This window comes from Crocodylus porosus, unplaced genomic scaffold, assembly GCF_001723895.1.
Source record: "Crocodylus porosus isolate Cpor-Errol unplaced genomic scaffold, CroPor_comp1, whole genome shotgun sequence".
Classification (NCBI taxonomy): domain Eukaryota; kingdom Metazoa; phylum Chordata; order Crocodylia; family Crocodylidae; genus Crocodylus; species Crocodylus porosus.
Window position 1 is genome coordinate 44,744,950 of NW_017728910.1, and position 25,818 is coordinate 44,770,767.

At 50.6% G+C, this 25,818-nt stretch overlaps 1 protein-coding gene across 1 annotated transcript in view; it reads left to right on the forward strand.

Annotated features, from left to right (window-relative positions):
* The window catches only part of TRPM2 (transient receptor potential cation channel subfamily M member 2), a 50,184-nt gene that overhangs the window by 7,536 nt on the left and 16,830 nt on the right, over positions 1-25,818 (forward strand). Inside the window, exons 2-22 of the mRNA XM_019533107.1 lie at positions 2,700-2,955; positions 3,428-3,513; positions 4,375-4,543; positions 5,403-5,583; positions 7,619-7,785; positions 9,356-9,536; positions 9,922-9,983; positions 10,398-10,598; positions 11,552-11,654; positions 12,674-12,795; positions 14,835-15,185; positions 16,470-16,607; positions 17,224-17,353; positions 17,731-17,876; positions 19,072-19,184; positions 20,010-20,223; positions 21,895-22,013; positions 22,693-22,825; positions 23,010-23,181; positions 24,840-25,023; positions 25,432-25,613. Coding sequence (XP_019388652.1) covers positions 2,857-2,955; positions 3,428-3,513; positions 4,375-4,543; positions 5,403-5,583; positions 7,619-7,785; positions 9,356-9,536; positions 9,922-9,983; positions 10,398-10,598; positions 11,552-11,654; positions 12,674-12,795; positions 14,835-15,185; positions 16,470-16,607; positions 17,224-17,353; positions 17,731-17,876; positions 19,072-19,184; positions 20,010-20,223; positions 21,895-22,013; positions 22,693-22,825; positions 23,010-23,181; positions 24,840-25,023; positions 25,432-25,613 — 3,253 coding nt within the window. The 5' untranslated portion in view covers positions 2,700-2,856. The remainder of the gene's footprint in view (positions 1-2,699; positions 2,956-3,427; positions 3,514-4,374; positions 4,544-5,402; positions 5,584-7,618; positions 7,786-9,355; positions 9,537-9,921; positions 9,984-10,397; positions 10,599-11,551; positions 11,655-12,673; positions 12,796-14,834; positions 15,186-16,469; positions 16,608-17,223; positions 17,354-17,730; positions 17,877-19,071; positions 19,185-20,009; positions 20,224-21,894; positions 22,014-22,692; positions 22,826-23,009; positions 23,182-24,839; positions 25,024-25,431; positions 25,614-25,818) is intronic.

Consider the following 25,818-nt stretch of genomic DNA (forward strand, 5'->3'; position numbering starts at 1 on the left):
CTATTAAGTGCTCTAACATCAGCATACTTTCTCTTGAAACTTTTGATGTGGCACATGGAGGGAAGGGGGCATAGAGCCAGTAATTCAAATTTAGGATCTGTTAAGCAATGTTTTTTTGTGGGTTTGGGGGGGTTTTTTTGTTTGTTTTTTGTTTGTTTTTTTTGGGGGGGGGGGCGGGGGGGATACAGCCCTGTGGAAAAATGCATGTTTCCTAACATCTGCACATCCTACCAGCTTTTCTGGAGTACTGCTGGTCTGAAACCACAGTTGCAGCCATTCCCCAATGGATCTCAGGTCAACATTTATCCTCATTAGTGCAGGGCTCCTACAGCCCTGCTGAAACAAGATTTAAAAAGAGTTGGGCTCTCTGGATTAGCCTAGGCACACATGAAAAGAGACTGGCCAAAAAGGCTTCTAGCCAGGCAGTTTTCCCATGACCTAGCTGGTCTGGGGCAGTTTGAAGTGCTCTTTCAGTCTGCAATAGTCTCCCGCTATTTGTTAGCTTGAACTTCAGCCTCTGTAGAAAGTTGTATGTGTATTGCTATCATCTAGTGTGGGATGTCTTGAAGTGGGAGGAGAATGTAACTCAAGGGCAGATGATAATTCAGAAGCAGCACTGTTTTAAAAAACAAAAATAAAGGACACGGGCCAGTGTTTGCTGGGAGAGGAAGGAGGGTAGAGGGACAGAGTAGCAGAGGTGGGGAGTTTGAGGAGAAGGATAAATAGGGTTGGGTGACAGTGGAGGACTAGGAAACAATGGGCTGGGCTATAGAGGAAGGGAAAGGATTAGGGGTAGAGGGCCTGTCAAAAGCACATCTGCTCCCAATGGTGTATATGTTTGATTCTTGGTGGTCTTGGAGCCCTCCCGTGGGCTCCTCTGTGTCACAGGATTTGGGAGGTCCTGTCTGAGTTCCTTTTTCTGTTTCCCTTCCCCAACCCCATCTGGGGAAGCCTCACCCCTCTGCATGGAGAATAGGAGGGCTGGGAGCATGCACCCAATGGATAAATGGAGTAGGTGACACCTCTCAGAGCTAGTGACCCAGGTGCTGTGCATTTACATGGGATGTTCTTGTTCATTTGAACTACCATAGTGAGGTGAGGTCCACATCAAACCTATCTGACCAAGCCTCCTGTGCTGCAGATGATTTGCTCTGTTCTGCTACACCTCCCTTCTCCCTCCCCACCTGCTGATTTCAGAATCATTGGCAGAAGATTTGGAAATAGTCAGGAAAACTCTGACCATTTTCATTCAAATGCCAGGTCTCCTGTGGGTCAGGTAGAAAAGGCCCAGCCCTTTACAGAATGCTCTAAAATCTCCATGCTTATTTGGATTGTCACCAACTTTATCCTGCTTCATGAGGATGAGAGTTAGGGTTTGTGATTGAAAGTTGGGGTCATTTCATCCAACAGTTCTTGAGATACAGGCCCCCAACCTATAACAGCACTTTATGGAATTAACCGAGTCTGTCTTCTTTGTGCCCAAACAACAAAGCTCACATCAGAGCCCTGTTTGTTGTTCCCCCCACCCCCAGCACTCTCAGCTACTTACCATGTCTGAGCTAGTGCAAGTTGCCTGCCGTTCCATTAAGGAAGAAAGATTGAAATCTGTGTTAAAAGATAAGGTTCTTGCAGATCAGTCAGTGCTGAATTCTCATGTCCCAAAGAGACACTGGCAGATTTTCAGGCTGACTGTGGCTACATGACCTGGGTGGCCCAAAAGACCTGCATTGGCTATTGAACCTGAGTTCTGCCTGGACCTCCTGGTTTGCAGGAGTCTGAGTATCACTGGAGTCAGCCTTCTGGAAGGGCATCAGGGCAGCCTTAACTCTGTGTTAAGGACATTTTTTTCAGCAAATAGAGAGGCGGACTTGGAATTTTCATATTGGATAGGATAATGGTTTGGGGGAAAGGTGCTACTTCTGGTCTGTGTGTGCAAAGTGCTGAGATCTCCTAATGTGAGTAGGGGACGTGGAATCTGTGATTGATGTCCCAAGGCTAATGAGGAGGATGGTAGCATTTATGGCTAATGAGTGGCAGAAGTGGCAGATGGTCTGTGATGGTTTCTGGAGGTCACATGTGAAGGGTGATGAACAGACTAGCAAAACCTCAAGCCATCCATCTGTGGTAGAGAAATGAGCACGTATGTGGGTGTACACCTAGGCAAACATTAATTTATTCCACGTCCGCATGTTCTGCCATGTCTGATGTTCAAGATCTGGCATGTCAGGTTGCACAGTTTTTGGTATCGGGGATAAAATTCCTCAAATCCTGTCATGCAGCTGATGGGGCTCGGGGAACCTGGCACTGGGGAGTGACTCCAGGATGCTGGACTGCATGCATGCCCTTTCAACTTGATGGTGTGGGGGAAGTTTGGGATCAGGGAGTTGCTCCATCATGGGCTCCCCACATACCTGGATCTTTAAAAAGCCCATAGGCTACTGTCTGCACACATGCTTTTTAAACATGCTGGTGCTCCTCATCCCAGGAGTCTGTAAGGAAGCAGCAGATGAATTTAGTTCTGTGTAAAAGGTGAGGTAGACCCAGCTCTTAGCTAACCAAAATCTCAAAGCATGCTGAGATGTGAGAGTGAAGACTCAAGGGCATTGACACTACATGGTAGTTTTGTGTTAGAGAGCACCAGTTGGAGTTTCCTGGTGTTTCTGATTTGCATTCATCCTATCCTATTGGCTTGTGTTCAGGATGAAGATTTTTAGACTTCTCAGCCTAAAAACATGAGAAACAGCCCTGAGGGTATTGAGATGCTCACCTCGTGGCTGGGAGAGGCAGAACACTCCCCCCAAACTACATAAACCCCACCCAGACCAAGGAGGCAGCTCCACTGTGCAATCTAAGAAAATGAGCGACTTGGACATGGTTGCCAACTTCAGGCACAGCAATAGCGGCCTCTCGAAGGGCAGGAGGAAATCTCCCAGTCCCATGGGCACCAATGAAAAGGTAAGTCCACCCTGCACTGGAGACAGGATGATGATGCTAGCAGAGCGACTCACTATATTTAGGAGCGAGGTTAATGGAGACAGAGCAGAGTGCCACTAGCCCAGGAGTAAGTTATCTGGAAAACAGGTTGGGAGACCCTCAATCTCTCTCTATTCCCAGCCTTGTGATGGCGTTTCTGCTGGACTCTATGCCCTGTGATGCCTCCTGATCCTTTGGGTCTACCTAGCCTTAGCTTTGGGCACCATCTAATCTGTCTGGCATGCAGTGTCCAGTCTTGGAAACCTACCAAAGGGGTGTTGGGTTCCTCTTGGGTCCACTGCTGTCACGACCTATGTTTCTGTATCTGTGAACTAGGAGCTCCTGTGTTTTCTTGCCCTGAGTCAGTGAAGTACCCTGAGTAGTGTCAGTCAAACGTAGGAACATATATTCTCTAGTCTTTGGCCCCTTCCTCTTCCTCCTCTCTATCCCACAGGGGAACCTTGGCATGTGGATCCCTGAAAACATCCGAAAGAAGGAGTGCATATACTTCATTGAAAGCTCCCAAATGTCGGATTCTGGGTCAGTTAAATGCTTTGCCATTTTCCACCCCTCATATCTGCTTTCTGGTTGCCACTCCCATGGCAGGCAAGTCAAGGCAACATTGATCTAGCATGTGACTGCATTGCAGCCTGCTCACGGGGCAGATGACATGCTCTTAGCTTTTCTCCAGGACACTCAGTACCAGAGCTGGTGGAAAACAGATATTAGCTGATCATCCCTCTGTCCCTATGAGACAGAAGTTTCCTCTGGGAAAATTTTGATTTTTCTGAAACTAAAATCGACATGTCACATTGCTATGGATTGGGTGCCCTTTCCTATGGTTGCACATTGCCTCATGGGGGTGGTATGTTTAGGTGCCTCCTGCCTGCATTCTTTTCTATGGGCTGGGGTTCACGTCCAGATTACCTGACCACGGATGCTCTGACCTGGGGCACATCTGGGAGAGACTGTCTGGCCAGCCTTGCCATTAGGGAGCAAGGTGGCACAAAGTACTTACAACTGTAATTCCTTTGTGCTGATTTCATATTGGTCTGGCTGGAAAGGAAACATTTTGAATTTTCCAAATCAATATTTGAAACTTTCCATTCCGGAGACATTGTTGCCGTGTTGGTTCTTTAGTTGGATTTGGGATTTAAAACATGTCAGTTTCCCACAGGACGGAAATTCCTTTCTATCATTTCACTCCAGTCTGGACAGTCTTCTCACCCGGGTGACTTCTGGGTTGCAAGTACAACGTTCCCAGGCATTGGTGTTTGCATGTGTAAAGGAAATGCCCCTGCTTCCCGTCCCACATTACCCAAGGTTGCATCCCGGCTTTGCCTGGAAGGCACTCCCCTTCCATGCCTGTTTGTTCTCAGGCAGGTGGTGCTTCTTTTACAGGAAGGTGGTGTGTGAATGTGGCTACCCTAGGGAACAGCACCTGGAAGATGCGATAAAGGCATCCGTTTTACTGGGAAAAGAATGGGACCCCCGGAATCATGTCCAGGAAATGCCAACAGATGCATTTGGTGATATCAGCTTCACAGGCCTGGGACAGAAGGTGGGGAAGGTGGGTGTCCCCTCTGATGTCTAAGGGATTGGGATCCCTTATTTAAACCCTGCTGTCTTGCCTGATGAAATATGCCTCCAGTGAAAGCACTGAGCTGCCTCAAAGGGACCAGAGAAACGGAGGGCCTGGATGGGAGCACTCATTTCACCTAGTCCTGACCTCACAGGGGCAGGGGAAGAAGCCCAGAGTAAGGTCTCAGACCTGAGGCCTCCTATGAAGCCTCCAGCTGGGCCTCACAGCCTGGAAATCACAGTTTGGTGTGTGACATTCTCCAGTTCCCCTGCCCCATGTTTCTAGGGGTTGAGTCCTACGTTGGTGGGAGAAACCAAGAGCAACCCCCAAAATGGAGTGCGATCATGTGGTGGGAGTTAGAGAGAGAGAATACGAGTGAGCAGGTGAACATTGGAAGGGAAATCTGCTGTGTGCCCCTTCCAGGGGAGCCATTAGAGGGAAGAATCTTAATTGTTCTGAGTCGGGAAGAAAGCACCTGTGCATTCGGCACTGAATCACCAGCCGCACACACTACATGTCATCCCAGCCTCTTCTACAGGAGCTGGGGGCCGGGTACTACGTGACTTTTTGGGGGGTAGTTTGAGCTGTCTCTAAGAAGGTGGATAGGATGGAGGGAGAAGTTGCCCTTGGTACCACCTGGGTCTTCTAGGTAAAGGTTTGGGTGGGAAAGGAGGGGGCTCTTCTGCCCTGGTTCCTTGGGCAAAAGGTAAATTTTATTCCTGTGCTGGCTTGGCCAAGCTCCAGGATGGCTTTGCTCCAGGATGGATCTGGTAGTACACACAGGTTTTTAGTCTTTTTTTTTTTTCCCCTCTCTCCTCTCCCTACATGTTTCTTCCCCCACCCACAGTATGTGCGTGTCTCCTCCGACACCCCGCCGCGCATCATCTACCACCTGATGATCCAGCACTGGGGCCTGGACCCTCCCAACCTGTTAATCTCTGTGACAGGCGGAGCTAAAAACTTCAACATGAAGCAGAGACTGAAGAACATCTTCCGGAGGGGCCTTGTCAAAGTGGCCCAGACAACAGGTAAAACAGTCTTCTGGTGCAGAGCCCCTGGGTAAAGGCCCTGATCCTCTCTGCAGCTGGGAGGGTCCGAGGGCACCTGAGACTGACAGAAGTGAGTCTTGTTTTATCCCCTTGGGAAAGCACCAGGGAGAGCCTTTACTTGCCCCCGCCACCCCCTTCCTGGGTCCCAGGGATTCCTCCTTCAAGTCCTTATCTCTCTGCACTAGAGGGCATCTGTTACAAAGATGACATGACGACCTTAACAATATACCACCTCTCTTAGCAGTCTTTTCCAGTGGTTTATTCCCCTTGCTATTAACGATTTATACCTCGTTTCTACTTGAAGGTATCATAGAAAATGAGGGTTGGAAGGAACTTCAGGAGGTCACATTTAGTCCAACCCCAGCTTAAAGCAGGACCAGCTCCAACTAGACCATCCCAGCCAAAGCTTTGTTGAGCCAAACCTTAACAACCTCCAAGGAGGGACTTTCCACCACCTCTCTAGGTAACCTGCTCCAGTGCTTCACCACCCTTCTAGTGATAGGGTTTTTCCTAATATCCAGCTTAAACTTCCCTTGCTGCAACTTGAGCCCATTGCTCCTTGTTCTGTCATCTGCCATCACTGAGAACAGTCCAGCTCCGTCCTCTTTTGAACTACTCTGCAAGGAGTTGAAGGCTGCTATCAAATCCTCTCTCAGTCTTCTCTTCTGCAGACTAAATATACCCACCTGCCCCAGCCCCCGAACCATTTTGGTTGCCCTCCACAGGACTCTCTCCAACTTGCCCACATCCTTTCTATAGTGGTAGGGACCAAAACTGGACACAGGACTCCATATGTGGCCTCACCAGTGCAGAATAGAGAGGAATAATCACTTCCCTTACTCTGCTGGCAGCGCTTCTGCGAATGCAGCTGCGAATGCCATTAGCTTTGGCAACAAGGATGCACTGTTGACTCGTATCCAGTTTATTGTCCACTGTAATCCCCAGGTCCTTTTCAGCAGAGCTGTTGCCCAGCCAGTCGTCCCCCAGCCTGTACTGATGGATGGGATTGATCAGTCCTAAGTGCAAGACCTTGCACTTGTTCTTGTTGATCCTCATGAGATTTCTTTTGGGTCAATCCTGCAATGTTAGTTTCTAGCAGGTCTTGTTCTGCATTTGCCTGCTAGATTTTGAGGCTCACTACCAACAACAACCTTCTCCCCATGTAGATGGTTCTACTCCAGTCACCTCTTAGTCCTCTATGAATCTACAAAACATTTAAGCCAGATTCAGAATGGTTGTTTAGGTGCCTCCCCCTGGATGTTGCAACACTTGCATATCATGCTGTTTGCTTTGGACAGTGATTCAGTGTGGCCAGTCAAGGCACCTAAGACTCTTACCCAGTCAAAGGAGAGATTTGAAGGAACCTAAGAGCAGTTCAGGTTTGGGTGCTGAAGTGTTGTGTGCAGAGAATGAGGCACCTCTGAGGTGATCAGAAAGCCCAGGAGGCCCCAGAGATGGTGAGCTTAGGGCGGTATTTGAACTCCTGCCTCTCAGGAGTGCAGGTGCCGGACCAATGTTGTCCATTAGGTGTCTCCATTAACTTGCAATTTGGAACATCCAACCTCACTTCTGAGATCAGGAACATGTTGGTGCTGGTGACACTCGCCTTTTGACCAGTAGCCTAGTGATAAGAGCAATTCCTCAGGAACTAGGAGACCTGGGTTCTTGGCCTTCCTCAGTCTGAGGGGGTCTGAACCCAGATCTCGTATGTCCCAATGAATGCCTTTGCCATCAGGCACTTTCCTCCCTTTCCAGGGAAGCAGGGCCACTGGGAAGCCACAAATACAAAAGTCATGGGGCTGGAAGGACAGCAAGTGGGAGGGAGCCTGGCTCTGTAGCCTAACCATTACAGCACTCCCCTGGGATCTGATGCTGCTACCAAGAGGGATCCCCTGTGGACCATAGAGAGAGGCTCCAGTGCTTGGATTAGGGAAAGCTCTAAATCCCAGGCTGACAGACTGAGGTCTCTCTGGGTAAAGCATTGTCCTTTCCAACCTTTGCTCTGTCCCTGCAGGTGCCTGGATCATAACGGGTGGGTCACACGCTGGTGTCATGAAGCTGGTGGGGGAGGCTGTACGAGACTTCAGCATGAACAGCAGCTACAAAGAAGGCGAGATCATCACCATTGGAATAGCCACCTGGGGGACCGTATACAACCGCGAGAGCCTCATCTGCCCACTGGTGAGGTTGAAGGACTGCTGGAGAGATGAGTGTTGGCCAGGACAGGACGCTGGCCTGAGAGGGGAAGGAAAGATGAATCTTTCTGCCTAAAATGTCTGAATATGCATTTGACTGAAGCCATCTTTGGGTGTAGCATGTAGTTAGACACACGCTCCGTGGAAAGGACTGTCTTTCCTGCCGTGGGCCTGCCTTTCTACAGTATGACCGTGGTTTCCAAAGGGGCTTGGTGGCTTAGTAAAGTTCAGTGAGACTTAGACATCTGATGCTCTTAGGTGCTGCTGAAAATCTCAACCTTTAAACAGCACCGTATCTAGACTCTTGATGGCCCCGGGCAAACTTTTAGTATCAGGGCCCCCTTCTCCAGATATAATGACGATAATAATCGGAGAATAGAAAAAAATTTACCATTTTCAGGCCTCGTGTCTGGGCCCTGGGCAGCTGCCCATTTTGTCCATGCCCATGTCCAGCTCTGCCTTTAAAAATGCTTGTGTGAAAATCTTTCCAGCCACCTGCTGATTGGCAACCATAATGGCCCAGCAGCTGAATGCACTCCCCTTGCAGATCAGGTCATCTTAGCTCTAACATTTTAAGTTCCTCTCCCTACAGATAAGCCCCTCAGAGGTTTACAAAAATTTGGGATGTATTTTGCTTTTATCACAGAGGGGTATCTCAGGTTTACTTATGGGAATGCCTACTATAGGTCCAGGTCTCCTGAATGAGAGCCTAAAGATATACAACAATGGGCCTCTCAGTAATTCCTAGGGCCGATGGATTCTAATATAAGACAGTCTGAAGTTGATTAAGGATAAGGTCTCATGGGCATGAGTCTCTTTGAGTTAATCTCCAAAGACCATGTTTAGGTACCTATATATAAGGGGCCTGTCTTACCCTTGGGGTGTCTTTCTACAAGTCCCAGTGATTCATTTGAGTATTGCTGGGTGCTTACCCCTTCTGAAAAGCAGGCCATTTATTTTGACACTTAAATGGGGACTTTGGGGCCTAGCACTAGGCACTCCACCTTGAGATTCCTGATCTCTGTTGCGTGTTCTGTCAGCCTCCAAATTAAACTACCCATCACCCCTATGTGTTTCTGCTGGGAAGATGCTACTCTGGATGCCTTGGAGCTGCATGAAGGCTGAGAGAAGTGTATCTGTAGGATATGGGTAGAAGTTGGTATGAGAAAAGGGTGGGAGGGATTGGATGGCTGCTGTGTCAAAGATTGCTCTCAATGTACTGGCATTCTGGACAGTCCTGCACTCTTATTCTTTCTGGTCCCAGCTCCATAGCCCTGATCCATCCTTACCCAACATCCATCATGCTAACCCAAAGACTACCTGCTTTCTCTCCTCTTATACTTCCCAGAAAAGGTTTCTGCTCAGATTCCTGCCCTGTTCGTCACTTCTGCCTGCCACCCCTTTGTCCCCTCATTTCCTTCCCCTAGCCCATTCCTGCTATGTTTGAGCCAGGGATCTACTGTGAATCCTGCTGAAGGAGATGCTCAGGGAGGACAAGGGACTCGGTACAGTGCACCTGCCAGTGCATGAGTGTTTCCTTTGCACTTCTTTTTCAGGGTGGCTTCCCAGCTGAGTACATGCTGGATGAGGAGAGCCAAGGGAGCCTGTCCTGCCTGGATAGCAATCACTCCCACTTCATCTTAGTGGATGATGGGACCCATGGCAGATACGGCGTAGAGATCCCCTTGAGGACCAGGCTGGAGAAGTTCATTTCTGAGCAAACCAAGGTGAAAGGAGGTAATGGCAGCCATGGTCAGGGACTGCCTCAGAGCCAAGAAAGGAAAATACATGAGATCCCTAGTCTAATGATCCTAGGGCATGAGGAAGTATTGATGAAGCACAGGGGATCAGAAGATGTTGCAAGCCCCCTCTTAATTAGTTTTCTGAAAGAGTTCCTCAGTGACACAGACTGAAACAGCATTCATTCCTCCTTCAGGTGGAATGACTACAACTACCTCTTCCCTTGCTAATAGCAAATCTCTTCCAAAGCTTTTTTAGAGCCTGGCCTATGATGGAGATAGCCGCAGTTGCCTCTTCCATGCTGGAAGAGGCCATCACAGGCCAGCCTTAGCAGGAGGGTTTAGCATCCACATAGACCTGAATTGACTCTTCTTTCCTGCAGGAGTGGCCATCAGGATCCCAATTGTTTGCGTCGTGCTGGAGGGTGGACCCGGGACTCTTGATGTAAGTATATCTGCCCACTCTTCAGGTGGCTTGAGGAAAGACAGTGCAGTTGCATGGGTTGGGGGACAGTGAACACCATTGTCTCATTGTGTGAAGTCAGCCTTCACCAAACTGATCGCTGGGGCTTAGGCAAGAGATGGAGTCAGTGGAACTGAACGGTGGCTCAGGAGACTGGTCTCCTGCAAGTGGGTGAACAGTGAAGCAGGGTGCAGAGAATTAGTCAGTTGCAACAAGTTAATTTCTTGTATGGACATTCATAAAGGAGCCAGCTGAGAACACAATGACTAACAACATACCAAAGCTATGGTTGTTTGGGGCCTGATCCAAAAGGCCCTGAAGCAAATGGAAGCCAATGAAAAACTTCCCCTGGGGTTTGGACAAGCCTCTGTATCCTCTCCCATCTGTGTGTTGTAGACTATCTACAATGCAATCAGCCATGGCACCCCGTGCGTGATAGTGGAGGGGTCTGGCCGTGTAGCTGATGTCATTGCTCAGGTGGCCCACCTGCCTGTCCCAGAGATCACCATCTCCTTGATCCAGAAGAAAGTGAGCATCCTTTTCCAGGACACCTATGAGTTCTTCACTGAGGGCAAGCTTGTGGAGTGGACCAAAAAGGTGAGAGGCTGCACCTGCACGGCTATACTTGCTGATGCCACTGAGAGACAAAGGGAGAAGGCGGTAAGTCACCCATTGCAGCGTCTGTGACTTTTTTTCTCTACTCATCAACAAGGAAACAGATGCACACTTCACAAGTGTCACAGCTTTTCCAGCCATACTTCTTCTAGCTATGTACCATGTATGTGCCGCTCAGACTAGAGACACACACACACACACACACCCATGCAAACTGATCTCTGAGTGTGTGAAGCAGGCAAGTGCACCATGCACAGCAAAGCCAGGAGAATTTCTGGTCCACTTCTCATCTGGTCAACCCAGTACTTTCATTTTATCCCAGTCCAATGGGTTTTTTGCCTGGAGTTAATTGCCAGCATTGTTTTCCATCTTGGGTCACTGGATTTTTAATAAGGTGGGAAAATCTGCATGGGGCCAAACCCTAGCCCTGCTGAGGACAAGGGGATTTTCAGATACTGGTCCCCCCTAGTGAGTTTATAGACAGTCACCAGGTCCCCTGATTAAAGGAGACTGTTTCAACTGATTTTCTCTCATTCAATATCCATGTTGTCAAGTAGTTAAGTAACTTAAGTAGTTAAGTCAACTGCAGTAGGGCTGGGATTGTGCTGTAGCTGCCAGCCTGTTTGTACGTTGGAAGGATGATGGTGGACAGAGAATCAGCCTATTCTCTTGTGGCTGGGCTGGAAACCACAAAATTAACTTTGAATGGGCTGGGGGATGCTACAGGTATCCAGAGGGGACACCAGATTTAACATCCAGTGTGTATGGAGGAGCTGTGGACACTCAAGGCAGAAGCAGGATATTCATCCTGAATGGGTTAGGAGGTGCAGCTGGGATCTTCAGAGATAGGTCAATTTATCTGACGTGGGCTGGATAGCAGCATGGGAGAGAAGGCTTCTGCCACTGATCAGCTGATTCTCCATCCTCTCCCACAGATCCAAGACATAGTACGGAGCAGGCAACTCCTGACTGTTTTCAGAGAGGGCAAGGACGGCCAGCAGGATGTGGACGTGGCCATTCTCCAGGCACTGCTCAAAGGTGAGTGGCGGCATGGTTCTGCTCTGGTGGGGTGGCTTCTGCAAGGGCACCTAGCAGCAGAGAACCTGACTCTCTGCCGTAGCGTGGGGCTCTCTTGTGTGTGATGGATCCCTGGGGTTCAGGGAGCCCAGCTGGCATCTGGGCTGTGCAGAAGGGCCCCCCAGTACTTGAACAACTGAACAGGCCTTCTTTACTGGTCATGTTGCTGAGTGTGTAGCTCACTGGTCCACAGGTGATGTTTCTGGGAGGTAAACATGGAGGGGTGAGGTATGTCCCAGGGAGAGGCTGGGTCAGGGATTTTATGAGTTCGGTGATCCTACTGATGCTGACCAATAGATAGCTGTCCCTGCTGTGGGGCTGCTCTGCAGAAGCCCCTCACCTCCTGGTCCTTTCCCACTTGGCTCGTTTTAGCACAGAGCTCCAGCGGCTGCTTCCCTGGCCAGGACAAGCCTTGCTCCAGTTGATGAAGCTCTTTGTTGGGGCTCTGCTACAGATGGCCTCCCGAAATCTCACACATATACCAGCTCCTATAGTCATTTCTCTGCTGTTTCATAGACTGGAAACTCGCTGAGGCAGGGGTAGTTTCACGGCAGCTTCTGGCTCACTGTGAAGTCACAGGCCTGCTTCTCAGAGCTGAGCACCTGGTGTGCTTCTGTTCTGCATGAGCAATGAATTGTCCTGTAGAAATCTCACACCCTAGGGAGGTGCAAGGCAGGTGAAGACGCTGAGTATTGGGTACTGTCCTGTACCCCACAGGCCATGGGGGAGAATTGCAGGAGATATGGGCATTGGAAAAGCCTGGACATTTCCTGGGGTTCCATGGGTGTCCTTTTTCTCCCAGGTTATAAGTTCCCCATAGTCCGCTGAGCTCCATTATGTGTTTCATGGGCATCCTGCCGCCTGGAGCTACCTCAGGGCAGTCCTGGCTCCAGATGCAACTGTTTCAGGTCAGGGAGGTAACAATGAGGCCCAGTTTCTTATGCATACCATCACTCCCCTGTATGCCTTTTTGGATACAGCATCCCGAAACCACAGCCACTTTGACCACGAGAGCTGGGACCACCAGCTGAAGCTAGCTGTGGCGTGGAACAGGGTGGATATTGCCCGGAGTGAGATCTTCACAGATGACCATGAATGGAAGGTGAGAGGGGCCTTGAGCCAGGTCAGTGCCACATGTGCCTTCTAGCTGGTGATTGTAGGGGTGGATCCAGGTTTTGCGAAGGAGGTGCATCTCAGCACTGCTCCCTGACTCCTTCTCACTCCAACCCATCAGTGTGGGGAGATTGCACTGTGGGAGCCTCTGGGAATTTTATTTAAAGTTCCCAAAACATCCCTCATGCTCAGAGGCATGTCCCATCCCATACTCTTCCATTCTCTCTTCCTCCAGTCTCTGCTGTCTTCTGCACTGTTCTGGGGGTGGGGGTGTCTTCAGACCTGCACCTACCCACACCAGCCAGGCTGCACAGAAGCTGGGCTTAGCTGGGAACAGTGGTAGTGGGAAGGGGGTGGGTTCCCATATACTGCCTGGTCCTCCCAGGAGCAGGCAAAGAGAAACCACTGCTGCTGTGGCTGCCTTAGGTGAACCTAACCTCCATGCTGCCAAGGACGGGAGCAGCTTGCAAGATTCCCCCACCCCAGGACAGCCAGAAAAGCAGCCATGGCAGGTAGAGGAGGGGATGTGCTGCTGAGCATGGAGGAGAAGGGGGGATTTTCTTCCACTTTGGGGTCTTTTTTTAAAGTCCCCAGAGACTCTGGCAGCACAGTCCAGTCTGAAAGGGGGTGCAGCCATGCCACTGCACCCCCTTTGGATCCACCTGTGGTGGCAGCAGTGGGAGGAGGAGAGCTTAAGGCCCTTTAAGCTGCCTTTGCACTGCCCCCTATTTCAGGGCCCTGCAAAGTCTTGCCTGGACCCCATGTGCCTGCTCCAACTTACACTCTGCTTCTTGCGAGCACCACGGGCAGCATAGAACAGTTCTGGTGCAGCCCTGATACAGTACATCCCTGGAACCACCCCCAGCCTGTCCTCTGGGGTAGAGAGAGGAAGGGAGCTGGTTTGAACCTGTTACATTGGCCAAGGTTGACTGCTGCTTGTGGGAAGACAAACTTCCTCAGTGTGCCCCAATGGCATGTGAAAATGTCCCTTGATTCAGTGCTTTTGTAATGACCAGCTTTCCCTCCCATCTAAAGTCAACCTGTGCAGAGCTTTTACATGTTAATTGGGTGGGGAACATGTTCCAGCTTTGAGAAGTGCCTGTCTTCTTTTAAAAATGATTCACCACCTCCCTGGCCAAGAACTCGACAGTGAAGGCTGCTGCTTGGCTGTGCACTGACTGGTTATGTGGATCTCTGGCCGATCAGCTCACTACACACTTTTCTGCTGATTCACTCAATGATATCAAAATGTTAAGGCAGAAGGAAGCAAAGAAAAACACATTCTGCCCCCTTCTTACTCCTATGCTTGGCAGTCTGATATTACAGAAGCTAGAAATGGGGAAAATCGCCTGTTGTCTCCTCTGTCATTTTTTTATCCCTTCCAACCCTGAAATTTAGCAATAGTGTGCAGAGATCACTCTTTTGGCCCAGGTCGTTTCAAGAGATATTTGGCTGCTGCTAGCTTTGGCCCAGTGGGTTGGCAAAAGATGAGAGTGAGGCTGGCAGGGAAACCAGAACTCCATTGCAGGAGCATTTTTCGAGGTTTCAAAATGCAGGTCCCAGGCTGGAGGGAAACTAAGACCTCTGTGTGTTTTGTTTCATTAAATAAATGAGAGAGAAGTGCCATTTGCTGCCCTAGTCTGGTGGGTCTTGCTCTGCCTCAGGCAGTAGGAGATCCATGGTCAAGGGCAGGAGCTGGGAGTGAAGGCACCTCTCACCTGGGCTCACAGGCTCAGACAAGTGTGGAGGCTGGCATCACAGTCCTTTCCCTTTTCATCCATAGCACACTTGTACCCCTTCCCTGCTGCCCCTGACTTGCCTTTCTGACTAGCAGGTGATTGGTTGGGGAGCTGCCTGTGGTCAGGCTGTTCCCCTGATCCAGTAACCCCTTCAAGGGGCTGCTTCAGTGTATCTTCCTGCTGCCAACTTCCCACCTCCTGGGCTCCATTTTCATCTCCTTGTCCCCACTCCTGAGAAGGAGGGTAGGGGTCTGCTCTACAACAGTGTGCCCCTCACTGCTCTTTCTAGCCTGCAGATCTACACCCGGTGATGGCTGCGGCCCTGATTTCCAACAAGCCTGAGTTTGTGAAATTGTTCCTGGAGCAGGGCGTGCGCCTGAAGGAGTTTGTCACCTGGGACACCCTGCTTTACCTCTATGAGAACCTGGTGCCATCCAGCGTCTTCCACATCAAGCTGCAGAAGGTGCTGGCAGAGGAGAAGGAGCACCTGGCCTGCCCCAGGGCACCACGAGTTCAGCTGCATCACGTCTCCCAGGTGCTGCGGGAGCTATTGGGCGACTCTACACAGATGCTGTATCCAAAGCCCAAGCAGCCAGAGCGACATCGACTCTCCATCCCAGTCCCGCACATCAAGCTCAATGTACGGGATGGCCCTGGGTTCCATGGCTGTGGTACAGCGAGGGGCCAGGGGGTGGGAGCAGGTATAGCTCCTTGGATAGCTTCCACGGACAGGCTAGATCTGGGCCAGTTTTCTAACCAGGCACCTGATGAGCAGGTTGGGTGCTGGCCATCTTGGGCATTTTCCTGGAAGAGAAGCTGCAGGTTAGACTCACTACCCAGCCCCAGCATGAAGGCCTTTGAGAATATTTGTGCCGGTCTAAGTGTAGTGGTGTCCCTCCACCAGTGATTCCTTAATGTTGGCACATGGCACAGGTGCTTGGCAGGGCTTACCCTAACTGGCTCACTGTGTTTCATGAGCAGCTGTGTACACCTATGGCTTGGTGCTAGCCCCGGGGCAGGTATGGCAAGTTGGTATCACCAGTGTGAGTTTTCCCGCACAGAAGAATACCTTCAGTTCTCTTGCTTTCAGTCCAAGTGAAGGACTCTCCAGTTAAAGCATCCAGTCTTAAATTCCTGTCTGGTCCAGTGGGAATCCAGTCTTAAATTCCTCCCCAGAAGATGGCCTGGGGAGGCTGAACCCACACCTTGGACCAGGTGCCCATTGCTGTGCTGCTTGTGTATAGTGGGTGTGCAGCCCTGTCCTTCTGGGTCAGTCCTGTTTCACACCCACATTCAGCTGGCATTCAGACCACGCAAGGTATCAGGCTGGGTAGAGACCCAGGCCACCCCCTGACTCCTTGCCCTGCACTGTAAAGACTCTCCTTCCTGTAGGCTCCAGGCTTTCTTACTCAATGCCCAATGCTGGCCTCATCTTACTCAGGGCCGCCCTCTGTGTTTTTAGGAGAGGTGCAAAGATCCAGTGAAGGGTAGTGTCTGGGGAAGCTCCAGCAGCTACAGAGAAAATGTGCCAGCAGGTGCCCTCACCTAGTTCTCTCTGGTGCCTGGCTCCCCAGCTCCCACGTGTGTGAGCCCTGGAGCTGAGTGAAGCATCCCTCCCTGTGGAGAGGAGCAGTTAGCTAGGTGCCCCAGGACAAGGCCTGGAGATCTGGTTCACTGCTCACTGGCTGGGTCTCTCCTAACCCCTCTGGGTCAGGAGTGGTCCTTAGTGCGCGCGCACACACACACACACACACACACACACACACACACACTCTCTCTCTCTCTCTCTCTCTCTCTCTCTCTCTCTCTCTCTCTCTCTGGTGGCTGGAGCTAGGACGTGGGCGGTGTTTTTCTGTACTTAAAACCAGAGTCGGTTCTTTGCCAAGCCTTGGTAATGAGTTGATTTGTCTCACTTGCTCCCCAGGCTCAGGGAGTGAGCCTCAGATCCCTGTACAAGCGCTCAGCTAGTCCAGCCATCTACACCATGGACCCTGTGCGGGACCTTCTCATCTGGGCTGTTGTCCAAAATCGCAGGGAGCTTGCAGAAATCATCTGGACCCAGGTGTGCCAACCACTTCCCCTGCAATCCCAGAGGTTATGGTAACCAGCAGCAGGTCTGAACACTGGTCCCCCCACCGATTACTAGACATCTGTGTCTACCTTTGGCCTGGAGCCAAGAAAGGATTCGTTGCCTCTGACACTTACTGGAGAGCTAGAGGAGCCTCATAAGCTGCTCACATGGAGCCACCACTGGATGGGGACCAAGATCCCCTTGTCCAGGTGTGGGTAGTACTGGGGGTGATACTGATTCCTGTAAGCGCAGTAAGTAGAATTGTCCAAAGCCATGAACCATGAGGATTCAAATGCCTTAAGAAGATGTCTCTTTCTAGCAGGAGTCCAGGCTGTGGGGGTGGCAATGACATGTCATGGGCCAGTCAAGATTGCAGTTTGTTCCATTGACAGGGTGGGAGCACTCCAAGATGAGCAAGAAGAGAGGAGATGGAGGAATGCCTTGGATCTCTGTCTTAGCTTAAAGGCCTTGGTTTATGAGACTGGTCTTTCTGAATGGCGCTCAGCCTGGAAGGCTCCAACTCCCTTCCCTTTCGAAGACCCACAGGGGCCTTGGACCTGCAGCCCCAGGGTACCACGCTCCCACTCACATGTCCCCTTTGTTCCAGAGCCAGGACTGCATTGCAGCAGCATTGGCTTCCAGCAAGATCCTCAAGGAGCTCTCCAGGGAGGAGGAGGACACGGACAGCACAGAGGAGATGCTGGCCCTGGCAGAGTGGTTCGAACTCAGAGCTATTGGTGAGCACAAGGGCAGTGGTACACTGAGAGGAGGACATGGGAGGCACTGGCAGGCTCCTCCCGACCCCATGCTCCTTTCTGGAGTCACTGCCTTCCCTCCTGACCCCTCCCCACTGGCAGACATTTATCTGCAGCCTGTCCGGCACACAGCACTCAACTGCAGTGCACCATGTGGTGTGTTTGCAATGCAGGGCCCTGCAAGCTCACAGCGTGGTGTTCTGGGCAAGGTCCAAACTGCAGGCCCTACTGCTCTAGGAATGCTGTTTTTTCTGAGCCGAGCAGCCTGCCTGCAACACACCTCTGGGGTGCTCTGGTTGGCCCATGGGGAAGACCTTTGCCCTGTCCCAGGCCTGCTGCCCACACGTGTTTCTGTGCAGGAGTGTTCACGGAGTGCTACCGCAAGGACGAAGAGAGAGCCCAGAAGCTCCTCATCCGCGTCTCTGAAGCCTGGGGAAAAACGACCTGCCTGCAGCTGTCTCTGGAGGCCAAAAACATGAATTTTGTGTCCCATGGGGGCATCCAGGTGCATTTCCAGCAGTGGTGGAGGAGTGAGCTCACATCTCTTCCCCCGCCTGCTTTCCCCCTTCACAAAGGACTTTCCACCAGGAAGAAAGCAGAGTCCTCAGTGCGGCCATACATGCTGAGGCAACAGCCCCCATGCCAGCTCCCACTGCCCGATGGCTCACGGCAGCAGCTTGGCCACAAGTATCTCTACCCACTCAGGGAGCCATGGCACTGGCTCAGCTTGGTGCCCTGTTCCCATGGGTTCTGTGCTGCTCGGAGGGGGACCCACTCCCACCCACTGCATGCACGGGTTGATGCCAGCCAATAAGCCCCTGGCATGCACCGTCTGGCCCCTCTGTGCTGGGTCTGTGCTTTGGCCACTTGACCCTCAGCCCCTTTCCTTTCTCCTGTATAGGCTCCACACCTCAGCCTGGCAGGCCCTATAGAGCCTGAACAGTGAGCTACTTGCACAGCCATGTGGAGTGGGTCTAGCTTCTGACTTTAAGGACAGGATCATTTCCCCCTCACTGAGCCCTCCATGGTCTTGTCTGAGTGGTTGCTACAGGAGACAATTCTGCTGAGGAATGGAGTAGATCAAGGCAGAACTTCTCTTCCAGAGAGGGGAGGCTGCCCTGTGGGATGGAGGGATATCAGCTGTCAAGGCGTTTCTAAGCCTTCCTTGGAGGTGGTGGGTGTTGGCTGCAGCCCAGGCTGGGGACATTGACTGGGCTTTGCCAGTGCTTCTGCTGGGACTTAAACCTGGAGGGTCCTGACTAGAGGGACTTGTGCCCCCACCCAGGGTCAGACTGATGCCATGTTTGAGATCAGGAAGGAATTTTGCCTTGTGGTCAGATTGGTATGGACTGGCAGGGTTTTGCCTTCCTTTGTAGCCACGGGCCTGGCCTCTGCCTGGGATCTCATGGGCATGTATTGGAAACCTTTTATAGAAGCAGAGCTTTGGTTGCCATGGTCCCCCTGCTTTACCTCTGGCATTTCTGGGCGTGATGCCTGGTGTAATGTCAGGGTTGATGACAGTCTTATGTAGAGTTTAGATGACAGGTTTAACTGGGATGGTTTGGATAGGGCTGATCCTGCCTCAGGCAGAGGTTGGACTAGATGTGATCTCTGAAGGTACCTTCTATTCCCACTTTTTTGTGATGGGCTCTGGCCTCAGTTTGACTGTAAATTCATGCCCTTCCTCTCCCAACTTGCAGGCCTTTCTGACCAAAGTCTGGTGGGGAAAGCTGTGTGTGGACAACGGGCTCTGGAGGGTCATCTTATGTATGCTGTTCTTCCCGCTTCTCTACACTGGCCTCGTCAGCTTCAGGTACTTCCAGGGATCCCTCTCTGGGTAAGCAGCAGCAGAAGTGGCCTGTGGCAGAAAGCCTATGGCAAAGACATTTGCAGTGTGAGCAGGAGCTGGAAGATTCACAGTGACTGGCTGCAGAGGGCGGTGGGGTTCCCAGTGCCACCTCTTTCTATGATAACAGGTCAGACACAGTGGGTGCTAGTGTTATAACCCCCACATTGTCAGCAGTGTCCCTGCCACACTGCACAGGGCCTCAGCAACCAGGCCTGTCGGCTCATGCTATAGTCAGCCCAGGCTCTAGCTCTGCAGAAGCAACTCCCCCATGGAAACAGCACATCACATGCCAGAACAGTCACTGCCTACTCCAGGGTCAGCCCCAACCCCAGGACCATTGCTGTCCTATAGTCATGTCTTGGGTCAACAAGGCCTTCTCCAAAGGAAGCAGGCCAAGGATGTGTTGCCAGGGCCTGGAATCAGGTCTGTAGACACTAGTGACCACCTGGGGCTGCCCAACTGAGACATTCAGTGAGTGCTGGGCCCTGTGACTCCCAGCACCCTGGCCCTGGAGCAGGTGCCCAAACAACACCTTGGGCATGGTGTTGCCTGCTCCAGCCAGCAGTTGTGGGGAAAGACCTTCTGGGCCATAGGGTGCAATCTAGTAAGACCCACGATAGTCACAGCAGGCCCAAAGTAAAAAACTGTTCCCTACGTGGATGTGCCGTGCTGTGTCTGCCTGTACTAAAGACTCACCTGGTTAGAAATCAGGCCTACCCTAGCACAAGCCAGAAACATTTCCTGAGCCCTGAATCACGCATCCTTTCCTGGTTACTTCCCCTGGTTCAGGGAGAAGAGGCTGCAGCCGATGAACTGCCTGACGCGCTTCCGAGCCTTCTTCACGGCCCCCGTCGTCATCTTCCACCTGAACATCCTCTCGTATTTCAGCTTCCTCTTGCTCTATGCCTATGTCCTGATGATTGATTTCCAGGAGACGCCATCCTGGCGAGAGTGCATCATCTATTTTTGGCTCTTCTCCCTGGTGTGTGAGGAGACCCGCCAGGTACTGGACAGGCGAGGCAGGAGCAGGTGGCGGGTAGGCGACATTGGGCTTGATGCAGGTTCAGCTGTGCTGACGACTGGGTTGCCCCCAGTGGCATGTGGAAGAGCATCTAGCCATGCTGAAGTGGGCAGCAGCAGTTCCTGTTTCCACATGGGGGTGTGTGTGCTCCCTCTTGTGAGGTGCTTTTTTGGGAGTTGACATGCACACAATGTCTTGGGTACATCTGCGGATGAGTGAGAATATCACAAGCCAAGATCTTGTGGTATCTCCCAAAAATTCCATAATTTTTATCTGCAACTTGATGAAACCGCATCTCTCAGCCAGACATGCACTCAGGGACATGCTCTCAAGTATGTGCGTTGGTTCCTAGAGTTACAGAGACCATTAGGCTAGCTTGTCTGCCCATAGGGTTTCAACCAGTTAGTGAGCCTCGTAACTTATGTGTAGCTAAAGCAGATCTTTCAGAAAGGCAGCCAAGCCTGATTTGAAGACATCAGGTGTTAGAGAGCCTATTCCTTCTCTTAGAAGTTTGTTTCAGGGGCTAGTTAGCTTTACAGTGAAAAAAATTGTGCCTGATTTCTAATTTTTAGATTGTCTATCTTCAGGTCCCAAATGCTAGGTCTTCTTCTGTCTTTTCCCTCCAAATTTGAAGAGTTGACACCAAGTGTTTTTGGCCTGGACAGTCAAGGAGTCCATACCATCACCACCAAGAAAATGTGGACAGTCAGGTTTTTTTTTTAACATATGGAACTAGCTTTTTATGTTTGAAATCAGAAGCAAACCTAGGACTTGTTGTCTAAGCCTGTAAACCTACAGGAGGAAGGAGAACTGCTGCCATTTCCCCTGCAGGGACCTCTTGACCCATATCTCATGAAGATGGAATTGCATCTCTGCAGTGACTAGATCTTCAGCTGCTGTAGAGAGGTGTAGCTCTATAAACTCCAGTAGGGACTCTGTGGGACCTCACTGGTGTTGTACCAGTGCACACACAGGCTGGGGATCTGGCCCATTCCTCAGATCTAGGCAGCTTCTGAATCTGGCTAGTATGTTTCCGACGTGTTCCCAAGATGCAATGGTGGTGATTCATCACCTCATCCTTATGCTGATCACTAAATAATGACTTCATGGTTGGTCCAAAGGATGATGATGATGATAATAATATCGCAACAGCCACTGTGCAGGTATCCTACCAGTTCCTGGCAATACCAGTGCATAGATCATCAAATTCCCAATCTCTCCCTATTATACAAAGATGAGTTCTAGTTTAGTGGTAATGAGCTGGCAGATATATTACCTGCCCAGCACTGCTGATGTCTGGGCTCTGCAGCTTTCTCCCTGAGTCACAAGAAGTGGTCCAAAGGAAATAAGCATTTCCAGCAACAAGAACGTCTTTATTATTCCATGAAGATTAAGCACCAGGCAAAGGAAACTTCTGTAAAAAGCTAGATGACCAAGCTTTGCATTGGTGCCTCTCAACCTTTTTAGGCATAAGGCACCCCTCAGAAAATAACAGCTCTGATCTTTCACTCATTTTTATGACTCTAGAAAAATAAAAGAGCAATTTTCTGTTGCAGAGAACTCGAAGACCACACCAGGTCACAACCTCCAGTGCCCCTCAGCAGCCTAAAGTCCTTTTACTGAAATACCTGATCCACCTCTTTTTCCCAACAGCTTTTCTATGACCCGGATGGGTGTGGGTTCCTGAAAATGGCTTCCTTATACATCAGTGATTTCTGGAATAAGCTGGATGTCTGTGCCATCCTGATCTTTATAGCAGGACTGACATGTAGGTAAGTGTGAAGGATTTGGATGAGTAATCTCCTCATGCCATTTGCCAGAGCCAGCTGGAAAGCAGGGAGAAGAATTTGCAAATGTATCCATTGAGATTTTTTTTTCAATGTTTAAAAAGAATGGTAGTGTGAGAGAGATGATGTAGCCATGATGGTCTGCGAATTATGCAAGAGGCAAAGATTTCTTTGGATGGTATCTTTTATTAGACCAACTGCATCACTGGGATAGACTTGAAGGAGCTTTTGAATACAAAATATTCTTCTTCAGATCTGAGGAAAAAACCCAGCACTGTGATTGATAGATTATTACTTTTTCTTCTCAGACCTGAGGAAGCATGTTTTGCATTCAAAAGCTCTTCTAAGTCTACCTCATTCATGCAGTTCACCCCCCTCAAAGATATCATCCAAAGAAATCCTTGCCTCTCCTGCTCAAAAAAATCTAAGTGCAAAATACTAATAAAATTTTCAGTTGGAACATGGATTTTTTTTTACAAGCTTCCCTCTGTTCCCAGCTGCTTTGATGCTAGGCCTGTTGAGTTTTATGTTCTGTCCCACACTCAGACAGGACTCCAGGGGAAGAGCTATTCTTCTCTGGGAAGGTAAGCTGTGCATTTACAAGAAAAACAACTCCACTTAAGTAGATGCACTGATGTGTTTTCTTTTCTCTTTTCTCTGCCAGGTTAATCCCATCTACTTTATATCCAGGACGGATCATATTGTCCCTGGCTTTTATCATTTTCTGCCTGCGTCTGATGCACATCTTCACAGTCAGTAAAACACTGGGGCCCAAAATTATCATTGTGAAGAGAATGGTAAGAGCTCCTCTTCCTTGGGGGTGACTTATTTGTAGCAGGAGCAGAACAGGACCTACATAAGACTTGTGAATTGGGGCTCATGGAGAGGGTTATAGGATCTGGTAGGGAAGTGGGTGTCACCCAAGCATTTGTTCCATTGAAAGCCAACTGTTCACTCCTGCTGTCTCTCTGTATTTTGCAGATGAAGGATGTCTTCTTCTTCCTCTTTCTTTTGGCTGTTTGGGTTGTGTCTTTTGGCGTGGCCAAGCAGGCCATTCTTATCCACAATGAGGAGCGGGTGGACTGGATCTTCCGGGGTGTCGTCTACCATTCCTATCTGACGATTTTTGGGCAGATCCCTTCCTACATTGATGGTACAGACTCCAGGGCTTCTCACTTGTTTCTGCCTGGGCCTGGTTGATGATGGGTAGGGAAAGATTTCCAAAGCAGGACAAGAACACAAGAGCTTAAGACCTGCTATTAACTGGCTTAGAGCTTGGGTCCACGTAGGCCATGATCCGGCCTCACATAGTGGCAGAGGGTGGATGCAGAGGGGTGGGTGAACAGGATATCTTTGTTACAGCTCATGTTGGCTACCATGCTCATCCAGTTCTTCATGAACTAGTACTGTCAGTGTGCGGGGGACTGTAGCAGCTCAGGAAGGACCTCAGCCATGACAAGATTTTGCAACATGACTGAGACCATCTAGCCCACCCCCCAGCTCAAGGCAGCATCACCCTCATCTAAACTGGCCCAGCCAAGTATTTGTCCAACCTGCTGGAACTCTCTGGCCTCTGTCTGACTGGTTTGAGGGCTGGGTAGAAATGAAATGCAACAGGACTGATGCTCTGTTCCATGACACATGCTTCATTCAGCTGCAGCTCTGAGGAGTCAGCAACGCTGGATCCCCAGCTGCTGCGAAGCAATAGTAGCTGTGCCGGAAGCAGTAGGCCAGGACTCAAGGTGGTGTCAATGGATCAGTTTCCACTGGAGCCAGTGGAAACTGGTGTAAGAGAAGGAAGAGCCTGGCTCAGGGGCTGTGGGGCAGGTGGAGCAACAGGAGGTGGCTCCAGAACCTCTGGGCACAGGACTGGCTGATAATTGCAGTGACTCAAAGAGCCTGATCCTGGGAGGTGCTAGGTGCTGTCTGTCAAGCCCTGTACACCCTCAGCTGTCATTGCGGTCAGAGTCCCCCAGCATTCCCCACTCTCTCCACAAATGCATGCCAAAGAAGTGCCTTGGCCCCTTTGCTGTGGCTAGCAATGAAGCTCTGTCACTCCTGAGACCGTCACTGGTTTCCATGGAAATACTAACAGATCTTGGAGGTTTTGCAGGTCTGACAGGGAAAGGTAGCTTTTGCTATCTGTTCCTTGTTCTTTCCTTCCTAAGGTTAGGCTCACGCTGTCAGACAGCAGAAATAATGCCATGTGGCTGATTGCATGCTGCAAAAAGTGCTTGCAGTACAGTTGCATTGAGTAGTTTGTGAGCCCTCTGTGGCTGTAATCTGTTCATCCAAAATACTGGGCAAACAGAAACAGCCTCCTCCAAAATCAGGAAGGGTTCACAAATGCCTCTTGGCCTAAAGAAAGGCCTGAATTGATTTAATCTGAGGGACTACTCATCCTATTTGGCCAGGTCATCATTAGGAGTCACTAGCCACAGATTAGCTAATACAGCTGAGAGTGCAGAGGTGGGGAGGTGAAGGCTGGACCAACCTATTTTAGTTTCTTAGCAGTGTTTAGCTGAAGAGCCAAGGCCAGTCAGTCAGGGCAACACAACGGGCCCTATTGTTCCTACAGAGGCAGCTGAGTGTCCATGCCTCATGCAGGGCCTGAGCTGATGCTTAGAGAGTGAGAAGCGAGCTAAAGCACAGGCTGCTGTGAACCCACCACCATTCAGGCGGTGTACTTTCCATGTCGGCTCTTGGTTTTGGGCAGAGAGGTCCAAATGCCAGTACCTGATGCTACTAGACTAAGGTGTATACAAGAAGCTGGGGTCTCCTATTGTCGAGCTCTTCCCTGTTCTCCTGCAGGAGTGAACTTCAACATCAATCAGTGCAGCCCAAATGGAACTGACCCCTACAAGCCAAAGTGCCCAGAGAGCAGTGAGGAGAACATGAAGCCCATCTTCCCGCAGTGGCTGACAGTTCTCCTACTCTGCATGTACCTGCTCTCTACCAACATCCTCCTCCTCAACCTCCTCATCGCCATGTTCAAGTGAGTCTGTCCTGAGCTTGCTGCGCACACCTAGCTGTGCTTCAGGGAGCAGGTAGTGCTAGGAAATGGTGGACTAAGGCAGGGTGCTGTGGGATGAGCCCATCCTTAGGCGGGAGCTCTGGGCACTCTGATCTGCATGGCAGAGACAGTTTGGGGGCATGGACTAGTATGTGAGCCGGTGCTCTGACACTGGCTTTGGGAGGTTACCTGGTGTTTGTGGGCACATGAGGCCTATGCCCAAAGTCTGAGCATCCTTGTGCATGGGGTTGTGTTGAGCCAGATGGGTACTGTGGTGCAGGCTTGTGTTTCTCTAGCCCCCAGGATGGCATGTACTCGCCTCTTCTTTTTGGACCTCTTCCCAGCCCTCTGGCCACACCACAGATAACCCCTCTGCTTTGCCCCTCCCAGCTACACGTTTCAGCAGGTGCAGGCACACACCGATCAGATCTGGAAGTTCCAGCGCCACGACCTCATTGAGGAGTATCACGGCCGGCCTCCAGCCCCGCCACCCTTCATCCTCCTCAACCACCTGCAGCTCTTCATCAGGAGGGTCATTCTGAGAAAGCCAGCCACCCGGCCCAAGCAGCTCAGTAAGGAGCTCCTTTCCCAATGGAGCCAGCTGTAATGATGTGGGGCTTTGTGCTTCCCAAGTCTGACTGGCATTCTGATAATCCTTGTGGCACAAAGGACTAAGCTTTAGACTTGGTACATGGTCTTGTGTGCCATTGTTATGGTGGCCCTGGTGCTCTAAGAGACACTGGGTGACAGTAGTGGCCACTGTGCTAGACTGGGATC